The sequence below is a fragment of the Hyposmocoma kahamanoa genome, unplaced genomic scaffold, assembly GCF_003589595.1.
Source record: "Hyposmocoma kahamanoa isolate Upper Pololo Valley unplaced genomic scaffold, ASM358959v1 63, whole genome shotgun sequence".
Classification (NCBI taxonomy): Eukaryota; Metazoa; Arthropoda; class Insecta; order Lepidoptera; family Cosmopterigidae; genus Hyposmocoma; species Hyposmocoma kahamanoa.
In genome coordinates this window covers 23,037,335-23,049,128 of record NW_020653851.1, presented here as the reverse complement: position 1 = coordinate 23,049,128, position 11,794 = coordinate 23,037,335, and the positions used below count along the sequence as shown (strand labels likewise).

The 11,794-nt window shown below is 36.1% G+C and overlaps 1 protein-coding gene across 1 annotated transcript in view; it reads right to left on the bottom strand.

The window, feature by feature from the left end:
* LOC113230055 (dynein assembly factor with WDR repeat domains 1) overlaps positions 1 to 5,303 on the bottom strand; it is a 17,099-nt gene extending 11,796 nt beyond the window's left edge. Inside the window, exons 1-4 of the mRNA XM_026463782.1 lie at positions 5,145 to 5,303; positions 4,753 to 4,962; positions 3,850 to 3,972; positions 582 to 766 (exon numbers count right to left, since the gene is read on the bottom strand). Coding sequence (XP_026319567.1) covers positions 582 to 766; positions 3,850 to 3,972; positions 4,753 to 4,962; positions 5,145 to 5,257 — 631 coding nt within the window. The 5' untranslated portion in view covers positions 5,258 to 5,303. The remainder of the gene's footprint in view (positions 1 to 581; positions 767 to 3,849; positions 3,973 to 4,752; positions 4,963 to 5,144) is intronic.
* Positions 5,304 to 11,794: the final 6,491 nt, after the last annotated feature.

Sequence of the window (11,794 nt, the reverse complement as noted above, 5' to 3'; positions counted from 1 at the left end):
TTGCTTCGCTGTCAGTCGAACAAACGAAGACTAAAGCGTGAATGACGTTCTGTATACGATTTTAACGCCCTATAAATTCGGACACTTTTTAGCGCGGACCCGACGTCCATATAATTGTAAGTCAATGTTAGATAATTTTCGTTTGATAATTTATAACCAATCAAAATTATGTTATCTTAGTACTAATGTAAGATTACAAATGTGTGCGTGTGTCGACACCGGTTTTGATACAAATGTTGCTTGATGCCATTTCCATTATTTTCTTTCTTCCGTGGATTAGAAAGAGACGTTCAATATTCAAAGGCGAGGCGATTATCGCTCACGTGGACGGTCGATAATCGCAAATGTTTAGACGAGGAAAGTTTTTTATATTCTTTCGATAATCGTATCTTCGAGACGAGAAACTCTCTCCATCTAAATGGGCCTTTACGGTTCTAAACCGGAACTCAGTAATGCTGACAGTGGTAAATGCGGAAATACTCGTAGGTAAGGTGGCAGTGCTTCCTGGACGAACTCTTTCACAGGGAGCTTTACTGCTTACTAAAGCGACAATCCTAAAAACCTAAGAGCTCCACACTAACCAGTGTTAACATCATACAGTTTGGCAGTGTTATCCATGGACCCAGTAGCAGCGTAGTCGCATTTCACGTTAAACTGCGCAGTTACGACTTCACCGGTGTGACCCCACAGCGTGGCCAGGCACTCGCCTGACTCCGGGTCCCAGATCTTAGCCGACTTGTCGAACGAGCTCGTTATTACTCTGTTGCTGGAAATATAATTCTGTTCTAATCATATGGAATTTTACATCAGGACAATGTTTGTATTAAATTGTAGACAATTGTATTTTTTTTAAATATCAAGTGACGGGGCGAACACGTCGAGCGTCTGTTCGTTACAGTTGCAGTGCCACTCAGAGCTTTAAATAACAACGACATGAGGGGCACTGCTACTGCGCCCGTTACCCTGAGACGTACGTTGATAAGTCTCACTCATGTGCCTGTAATTTCACCAGCACCCAAACCGGTACGCAGTAACGCTGACATTACTGCTTAACGGCAGAAATAGGGAAGGTAGCAGTACTACTCTGGACGAACTCTTTCACAAGGAGCTCTACTGCTACTACACGGAGAGGAAGAGAAGACCCATGTCTATTAGATGTAATAATGCTCACCCCCAGGTTTGCTCGTCGCACCAAAGATGTTAAGGTTTCATTATTTAAAGCGTACAGCCAAAACTTTTACACGAGCTACCTGGGGGTGAAGTATACGCAAACCCTGAATATATTAAGGGTGCAATATAACAACGCTTTTAGGATGATAATGATGCTGCCGCGACACTGTAGTGCATCCGGTATGTTCGCAGACGTGTATACAAATGACTGACAGAGTCCTCACTTACGATGCGTGTGCGCGGCAGCGCTAGCATCCTAGCCGTTGCTGCCAACAGGATTTACGGAGGATTTTATGGAGTACAACTCACGTGCGGAATGTAGTGGTCTAGCCGTGCCATTTTCTCTAGCAATACCGGCACGCTATGATGGCCGTTTTGACAGATTACAATAGTGAGGTCAAATCTGAATTCGTTATCGAAAAAAATACAATCAAATGCGAGTCGCGCTTATAAATTTTTAGATTATAACTGGTATTGCAAGGGCTAGCTGATTAAAAAGTTTTAATTAAACGAAAATACAAATGTTTACTTAATATATCGTCAATTCGAAACTTTGTTTTGCATTGAGCTTTGACGCGAGTTTGCCGGAGGTATAAGTTGTGCAGGCCAGCGATCGTAAAGTGACGATCGTATTAGATTTAATTAAAAAAAAAAAATCGAATTTCGAAAAACAAATGTCTGGCTGTGTCGTAAAATTATACATCCATAGATTTTACCGCACGTGAGTCACTATCGACAATAATGTACAGCAATTAGTTCCTTCAACGTAGTTATGAAGTAATACGAAACTTGTTAAGCGGACAAACGTCAAAACGGCCATCACAGTGTGCCGGTACGTTATGTCTTTTTGGATTGTACTAACCATAGTGTGTAAAAAATACTATATTACCATGGACCAATCAGCCAGGAGGACCGTAATTGAAAAATGTCAAAATTCTGTTTTACATTTAGATGGCGTCGATCAATAGCCTGGAGGTAGTTTATATTAATGTAAATGGCCTTAGATATCAGTTAATACCTCTTTAATGGGAAATAGAAGAAGTCAGTCTATTTCCTTGTTATATTATTCAAATATTGACCATGAGCTACATAATTATTTTCTGAACTTTGACAAATAAGTATGCGTATTAATAGATGGTGTTGTCTGTTAATAAGGGTAGATGGCGCTGATCCTAATCAAATAAAAGAACAGCCGGCAATATCCATGAAAATCTGTGGAATAAGTGCCATCTAATAGATAGCCCATAGAGATGAAACGGATATCCGGTAACTATCCGGTATCCGGCCTATCCGGCCTATTTTTAATATCCTGCTGAATACTGGATATTGGAATAATATCCGCCCGGATACCGGATATTTAAAAGTGAGAGTATTACACAATTGGTACTCCAAATATTTTTTTTTACATTAAAATGATAGTAATAGGATAAATAGCAACCACAGGATCGTACATAATCTGTTTATCACTTGTAACTGAAAGTACTATAAAGTTAGATAACGCTAACTGTAAATTTAGCACTCAAATTTCAGTGGGTGAAATAGGGTGGAAGACCAATTTTTCTGCATTAAGTGGTAAATGTTGGTTTTATTTATTTTCATAAACGATACCTGCTTCAGAGGACAGCTTCTCACTATAAGCACTTTGTTAAATTTTAAGTACTACTTGTTATTGCCAGACGAAAGGATCGCGATCACGATTGATTTGAACTATCTTCAAATACAACGTGTACCTGCAATAATGAAACGTGTATATACGTAGTACGTGTAAGTACATAATTAAAATATTTTTTTTTGGCAAACCTGATACCGATGCTTAAAATTAGTTAGATCACAAGAAAATTAATGAAATTAAATTGAAATAGCCTAACTTCGGTTAAAAAAACCGACCTCAAAAGACATTCATCTCCTAGTTTGCCACCCTAAGAGGTGGAATATTTTCTTGAAATTTAAATTATACCACATCTGAGGTACTTTCTTTCCAACAAAAAAAGAATTATCAAAATTGGTTCACAAATGGCGGAGATATCGAGTAACATACATACAAAAAAACACGAATTGAGAACCTCCTCCTTTTTTGAAGTCGGTTAATAAAATAATAACAAGAGTTAGGCTTGCACTTATAACTAAACATTTTAATCTAGTCAAAGGACGATGTAATTGCTTTTTTCCTTCTCCACTATGAGAAATTTGCATTCGGCACAACTAACAAACCAATACTAAAATGTTTATTAACATTTTTCTATTGTGTTTGTTTGCATTATCGAATAAATTAATCGTTTTTATAAAAATCAAGTGATCACAACAAATCAAATCGTTAATGTGAAAGTGCAATCATTCACTAATCAATCAATCACGGCATAGCGCTCTGTAAACCGGTCGCGACATGTTTACGGCGGTGGATCAGATATCCGGCGGCCGGATAACCGGCTATCCGGCCTAGACGCTCGCCGGATATCCGATGTCCGGTATCCGGCCAATCACTATCCGTTTCATCTCTACTATTTGGTACTCGTGGCGACATCTGTTGTACAACTAAATACTCGACTATACTGTCTTGTATTGCGATTAACAGCACTCTGATTTATTGGTCCATGGTATTACTAACATTACTATGGATTATGGTCTGAAATAAATAATTTTATTCTATTCTATTCTATTGGTAACGATACCCAGGCTTACCATAAAGGGAAGTTGAAGGCGACTGTATATACAACGTTCTGGTGGCCAGATAAAGTCTTCAGCTCCTGACCCTGTTCCACATCCCATACCTTACAGGTCCTGTCGTAACTACCGGTTAGGCATCTGAAAGGCCATATGTGGATTACATTTTGTAAAATCTTAAAGTTGTAAAATATCCTTATTAAACGTATTTTAATCTTGTAACGTTGTCGTCGCGCTAATTTGTAAGATTAATAATTAATCTACCTGTTTAGTATAACAACATATTTACATTAACATCTATTCACAATTATTATCTATTTATAAATAAAACCTGGTTATTTTAAATGCTTAATCTCCTTATAAAAAACTAGAAATCATCCACGTAAACTGGAAACAGATAGTTTGCATTAGTATGTTTATCAGGCGCTTTTGTATTCGAGAAGCAGTTACTGTACGAGTGGACGAGTGTAAGGTCGGCCCGGTCATTTTGTTCTGTTGGCGGGACCGAGAAACACATAACACACACAACAACAAACACATATTTCTAAAATTCCAAAAAGGTTCCGATCTGTGCCAATTAATAGTAAATTGGAAACCAATTTTTCCTATTTAAGGAAGAAACGGTAAAGCAACAACAGGTCGTTTTATCCCATTTATCACCACTGGTAATATATGGGTTCTTTTGACCATTTGTCGCCAGTGGTGACAACTGGGAGTAAGCCAATGTTAGCACGCATTCAATCATACTATCTAAGTGATGAAAAACGTTACAATGTTTCACGGGCGGCGCGGGACCTCGATTCTGAAAGCTCAGTCTTCGCCTTCGCGCTTCTAATTGAATCTCGCTCGTAATTCCTAATTTACCGCCTTTAATACACAATGTACAATTAATTATAGTGTAAACAATCAATAAACTTTCACCTCTTTCCACTTTTATCAAAAGCAACATTTGTAACTGGCAGGCAATGGGTAAGAAGAGTCTTGTATATGTAGAAGCGTTTTCCGGAAGGGCCTTCATGCTCGATTCTTTTCTTCAGCGTCTCTAGGACTTGCTCCAGGTCTTCTTTGACGTCTTCTGTTAACAGCTTCTCCTTGGCCAGTAGCTCATTGGCAAGTTCCTTTGTGTCACAACTAAAGGGAAGAAATAAAAAATTGGAAGCGAAAAAAATTCAGAATGAAGGCATAACTTACTTCATTGTGTACTTTTTTTTATGATACCGGGTAACGGCATGGACAAGTCGTGCGTCTAATGGTAAACGACACGCTTGTCTATAGCAGTGCCACTCAAACCTTTAATTCGAAATGTAACTTACTTGGCATCAAGTTCAAGTAGATCAATTTCCTTATTTTTAGTCTCCCCTTTCTGAGTATACTCCAAAACAATCCCCGGAGGGTAATATCTCAGATGGATCTTCAAGAGCTTCATTATTTTCTAATTTAATATAATTTTCAATAATTAAAAATCCATATCGGGCTTTTTGTTTTGTTACAAACGGTGAGAATTTTGTCAATACGGGTTGGCATGGTGATGACGCGGCGCGGCACTTGTTTGTAGTCAGTTTCAACTTTTTCTTTAATTTTTCAAATGGCTAAGTAAGAAAGATTCATTGCCATCATGTGCGTCGAGGTAGACATAAATAACAATAAATTCTGGTTATCGAAAGGTGAGATTTGAAAAACGTGGGAAAATTAAAAAAAAATCGTATGGTATCAGAGGTATAGAAGAAAAAACTTATTTGTTATGCAAGGCTGAAAATAGATTCTTGAGAGTAGCGAGTAACGGTTTCAAGCCACGAGACGCAAAACAACTTTGCTACCGAGCGAAACATATAACTTTTCACCTCACTATAGCGAGGAAAATGGTAGATCAAAGAAAAACAGTTGAACTATAAAACAACAGTTTTTTTAATCAAAAGAAAAATTTATCTTCGGATGCGTTCTGAATTAGCACCTCATCAATTTTTATTCTCGCTTGTACTTATAATTTTGTGTGATTTAGCGATTCTTGAAATTGTTTTAATTCTTCGACGAATTCAAATAATTTAATATACACAATTATGTAGTTATCATTGTCAATTTAATGTCAGCAATAATAAGAATAAAATACAACAACGGATTTATATAACATAAATAAGTAATGTACGACTTTGTCGTACATTACTTTGTCGCATAGTGGAACGTGTTATTATCTTTTTTTTTTTCCATGGAAAGAAAAAGTTAGGTGCACCCATTGACTTACAATTATATGGACGTCGGGTCCGCGCTAAAAAGTGTCCGCAATTGTAAGGCGCTAATATCGTATACAGAGCGCGACACTCCGCTTTAGTCTTCATTTGTTATACGGACAGCGCGATACTGCGATGACATAACAATTTAAATTTCGAATAGGTTGACTTGGGACATTTTTTTCGTGGTTTTTGTATTAGACCCGTCGTCCATTTATTTGTAAGTCAATGGGTGCACCACAGTCCATCGTCAAGTTCGAATTTCAAAAACCTTTTCCAAGCTAGCGTGCAAAAAATGCTTTTGCGCGCATATTTCTACTGAGAAAGAAAGCTTTTCCAAGCTAGTGAGGCGAAAAATAATTTTGATACTACTACAATGGGAATATAATGTATTTTTTGAGATTTCTGTCAATCATGTATGTGTTCACAATTTAGGTATGTTATAACCAACCGGGTGAAATTGTTGGCGGAAGCCTATGGGCTCCGTAATCTCCGAAGCCGAGGTAAGCTCTGTAATGACATAATGTAGAAAAGTATAAAAAGTAGATAAAACATTAAATGTCCAATTCTATGCATGCTTATTTGCATACTATGCTTCGGTGGTTCTATAAAGATATATTATACAAAAAATAAACGCATTTATTGTAATTTTATATTCACCCATCATTATCTTATGAAATTAGACTCTATATTTTTTTGTGGACCTAACCATTTTGCATCGGTCTTGTTAGAGCCAAAATTGAGAAACGTCAGAAATACACATATCAAAAGGGTCACGGCATTTTAGCAGCGATGCAAACGCGATTCAGTAGCGATGCTGTCGCTAATTGTCTACCTTTACACACGCGCACGATTTCGAGCATCCTAGAATATTCAGGAATCAAGTACGTTTTTGCCAATTACTGAAAATCAGGTATTTTAATTATTTTCTTAACGTCAATGATTTATTGGTCAATATCATAATTTCAAAAATAATAATGAGTTGGGTTATCTATATCGTCGTTTATTTACCTACCTACGTTATCAGATTTGCGAAAATTTTATTTTTCAAAATTTGCTACTTCATTGTTAAGACGTCAATATGTTTTACACCTCTGCAGTGTTGAGTACACAATTGTAGCATTAAGTATCGTTTACACAAGATCGTTTTGACCTTCACACAAATTTTTCAGTGTTATTATTATAAATTAAAACTATAATATATAATTATTGATGTAATGATTGAACAACCTTTGTTGGTAGGTCAATAAACAAACACAAAGGAATATTCCTTTGACCCGGCTGGACTTGAACCAGTGTCTGTTGTGTGTAGATTGAAGGTATTTGTCTTTGTGTTTTTCAATCTTAAGATTACATGCTACCAAAGCTCGGATTACAATTTTTCGCAAAATAAGGTTCATTTTGCTTACGTTGAGCATTCAGGAGAAAAATACGAATAAAAACAAAAGAGGTATCAAAAAATATGATCAATTGTGTTTATAGAATTCGGCTTGGCTAATTATCAGGCGGGACCGACCTGTTGGTCTTCAGGATCAGCTCGTCCATGAGTCTGCGCCATAGCGGCTGCACCTGCGCATCGCGGCGGTGTGCGGCGAGCAGAACGGCAGCGACGCCAGTGACACCAGCAGCACGGTGCTGTAGCTCGTGCTAGTGATCGTGCCGTACAGGTTCACGATTTGGTACTGTGCGCACGAGACGTCACTTGTTACCTGCTATGCTAAATTCGATTGGCTTGAGAGTCTATACTACCTCAGGCCGATTAAAATTTTTCCTGTCGAACGGAATTAAAACCATTTGAAAAGTGTATATCGTATAGTATACGTGTTCTATGTAATTCAGTTGATATAAGCAAAAAATCATTGGTGTATGTGAAGTACCTATTTAAAACAACGGTTTTCTTGTGAAATTTCGAGGTAAGTTTGTGCTTCTTTTTCTATCGTGAAAATTTTTAAGAGTCGTGTTTTCACATAGTATAGTAATCAGTGTGTTATCCTCAAGTAATTGATTCAACATTTTCCCTGTTGTGCGTAATCAACCAAAGCCATTCCAGATAGTGTAGACTGTTTAAGCATAATGGTTTGACCAATCGCCTTGCAAGCGAACACTGACGAATAATCGTTTTTAAAACAATATAAAATGTAAAAAAATACGTTTTTAATTAAATTTTTATTGAATTGATATTCAATTATTTTTTGTGAAATTACTCCACTAGTTTGTTTAATTATTAATACAAAGATCGAACACTCAGAAAAAACACTCAGAAAAAATTCCTTCGATCCGGTCGGATTCGAACCGACGTCTTCTTGCATACCGTGCCAGACGCTATACCAACTAAGCCACGGAACGAACCAACGGATCTCACGAATTTTTCTATGTGCTTGCGTCGTGTCTTTGTACTTGGTCTTTCAACGACTTTTTAGTCGTAGCGCCATCTATGAGAAATCTATTACAGATTTATCACCCAGTTAGTACCTTTATAGCTACCAGTCCTGGCGAGAGATGTCGCTATTCACTGTATTAATTAAATTTTTATTGAATTGATATTCAATCATTTTTTGTGAAATTACTCCACTAGTTTGTTTAATTATTAATACAAAGATCGAACACTCAGAAAAAACATGTTTACGTGTTTACGTGTGTAAAAACATGGCTTAGTTGGTATAGCGTCTGGCACGGTATGCAAGAAGACGTCGGTTCGAATCCGACCGGATCGAAGGATTTTTTTCTGAGTGTTCGATCTTTGTATTAATAATTAAACAAATACGTTTTTTTTAACTCTTTTTTGTCAGTTAAAAAAAAATATCTTTACAAATTCGTTGCTTTCGGTGTGATACTTCAAATTGCTTTGCTATACAACATAAAGTAGAATGTATTTGAAAAAACATAGATGATTCAATGCAAGAAGGAAAACAAAGCAAAGATTAGCAGCTAGACAAAAGCTATCTCGGTGCCCTAGATTTGAGGCTCACGGAAACAAAGGTTTTCTTAGACATCATAGCTTGCACCTTGAGTGTAAATACGGATTCTGAAAGGGAAGAGACTACGCTTTTTTTTTACGTAAACAACGTACTCCTTTGGTCACAACTTCACGTAGAGTTCAACTTCTACTGCTACAAATACAAGTAACAGTAGAGTCACTTGTGAAAGTAGTACCTATTTCTGCCGCCAAGCAGTAAGTCAGCGTAACTGCGTTCTGGTTTTGAAAGGTAATGTTGCTGGTGAAATTACAGGCATATTGAAGTTGTCAACGTATGTCACGTATCTCAAGGTGACATACGTTTATTAATAAATGCTATTACAATTTAAATGAATACTTTGATGACAAATACAAATAATAATATAAAGTATAATAAATTGGATAATAAATAAATCTTAATTATATACTATAAAGTTATGCTACTAGAATCTAATTAAATTCAAACTTTCAAGTGACATAATTTTGCTTATTATATGACATATTTTTTATTTTATATCATTATTTGATAAATAACGATTCTAATTAATAATTGACACGTCGGCCTATCTCTGCTCTTATTGTTATCCCTAATAAAGGGCTCATATGTGTAGTATCTATTATTTTCATTTTAAGACATGTACCATATGAATGCAATAAATATATTGAGTATTAAAACGTCACGGGCGCAATAGCAGTGGCGTGTCGCTTACCATCAGGGCACGACTTGTCCGTCCCGTCTCTCGGTGTCATTAAAAAAACCGGCGTGCGAAAAGCGTCAACAACATGCGTAAATGCGACTAATATGAAAATAACAATTTAAAATCATAAATACAATATCCGATCGAAGGTATTGTTCTTTGCGTTAATAATTATAACAAACTATTGTAGTGGAGTAACTTCACAAAAGATAAATTGGTATGGTAGTAAAACATCACAATATTCATTACAATCAATATTGTAAGGTTAAAATCATTGCCAAGTCTTAATAATAATAATAAATGTTTATTTCAGTAATACAATTAACTTTACATTAACAGTGGATGGTACCTCCTATTAATATGTCAGGAGGCACCGCTCTTCCATAACTATAAATGCATATTTAACATTATTAACTTATACTTAATGTAGTGTTTAATTTTTACATTAATTCCAAAGATCGACAAAAACAAAACAAACAATTTTTTTTTTAACAATTTTCAATTTTCTTGACCTCTAATTTTAAATTTAATTTGAATCTTAAAAAGTATGTGTGTGCATTTGTATATGAAAAAGTATGTGTGTGTGCGTGCGTGCGCGCGTGTGTGTGTGTGTGTGTGTGAGTGTGAGTGTGTGTATGTATGTGTGAGTGAGTGTGTGAGTGTGTGTGTGTGTGTATGTATGTATGTAAGTCTTATTTCATAATAATCTCTGTTATTTAAAGTAGTTTTGAAAGTAAAGGCTGATCTTAAAGGATTTCATTATCAGGTTACACGCGTCCACTGCTGGACATAAACCAAACAAACCAACCAAAAAATATTCATCGCAAGCGCAGCTATTTTGCACGATTTAACCTTCACTGGGTTCGCGGAGTAGCAAATTAATTTACCTCCATTTTTATTAACATGGACTTCCGCAAAGTAACGCCTGAATCTATTAATAAATTAACAAGGAATCGGGTTTTAATACGTGTACATCCCTGTCGTATCGAGCTTACCATCTCGGCCGAACCTATGATTTTTTATGATACAAAATGACGGGACGAACAAGTCGTATGCCTGGTGGTAAGGGACAGGCGTCTTCATAATTGCTGCAGTGCCGCCCAAAGCTTTGTATCGCAAAGGTCTGAGGGATACTGACACTTGCACCTGCCACCTTGAGACGTAAGTTGAAAAGTCGCATGTGCCTGTACTTTCACCTTACCCTTCAAAACCGAAACGCAGTAATGCTCACATTACTTCTTGGCAGAAATACGTATGGTGGCACTTATGTACATTCCTGGACGAACTCTTACACAAGGGGCTCTAACGCTACTAGAATAATCGGGCGTGTGTAAAAAGGCTAATGTGAAATGGAGGAAGTTAAATGGTATATCAGGATTCAGGAGTCTCTGCATACCCCAGTGGCAGAGAGGGCAAAATAAAGCGATTCATTATACACATATTACTAGATGTAAACATAAATTTATCATATGACCGCTTGATACGTGTCTCCTGTCACGTCTAGGAATAGAGTTTAGGTAGTTTTTATTAGCATCCAAATTATTTAATAAATTACACTGGTACACGGGTACTGTTAAATAATTAAATTATAAATTTAAAATTAAATTGCTTAATTTGTTAGTTACTCAATGCTTCTACAATTCAAATTCATTTATTCATAGTCCATAATTATACTAATACATTACTAATTATATTACATTCATTATATTTGAAGTTACATTAATGAAATTTTAAATAATGTCCAAATAAATTAAACAAGATTAATTCAAGTAATAAAAATAAAAATAAAAAATGAAATTAAATTACAATTAACAACATTCATGGTATATAATAGTGGAACCTTTTGTTTAAGTGTACCATACTACAGTGGTACATGTATATGTAAGTGCAATCAGGCCTGACGGCTACCATAGTCAAGGTACTGTTGGCGCGGGCCCGCACCCTGCGCACTAAGGAAGTGCATCGCTTGCGCATAGTTACAATGTCGATGATTTTTTATTTGAAAACATAAAAGGTGAAATTTAACTATTGCATGTTATATTTTGATTTCCTATTTTCGTATTAAATTCCAAGTGTTATTGTTT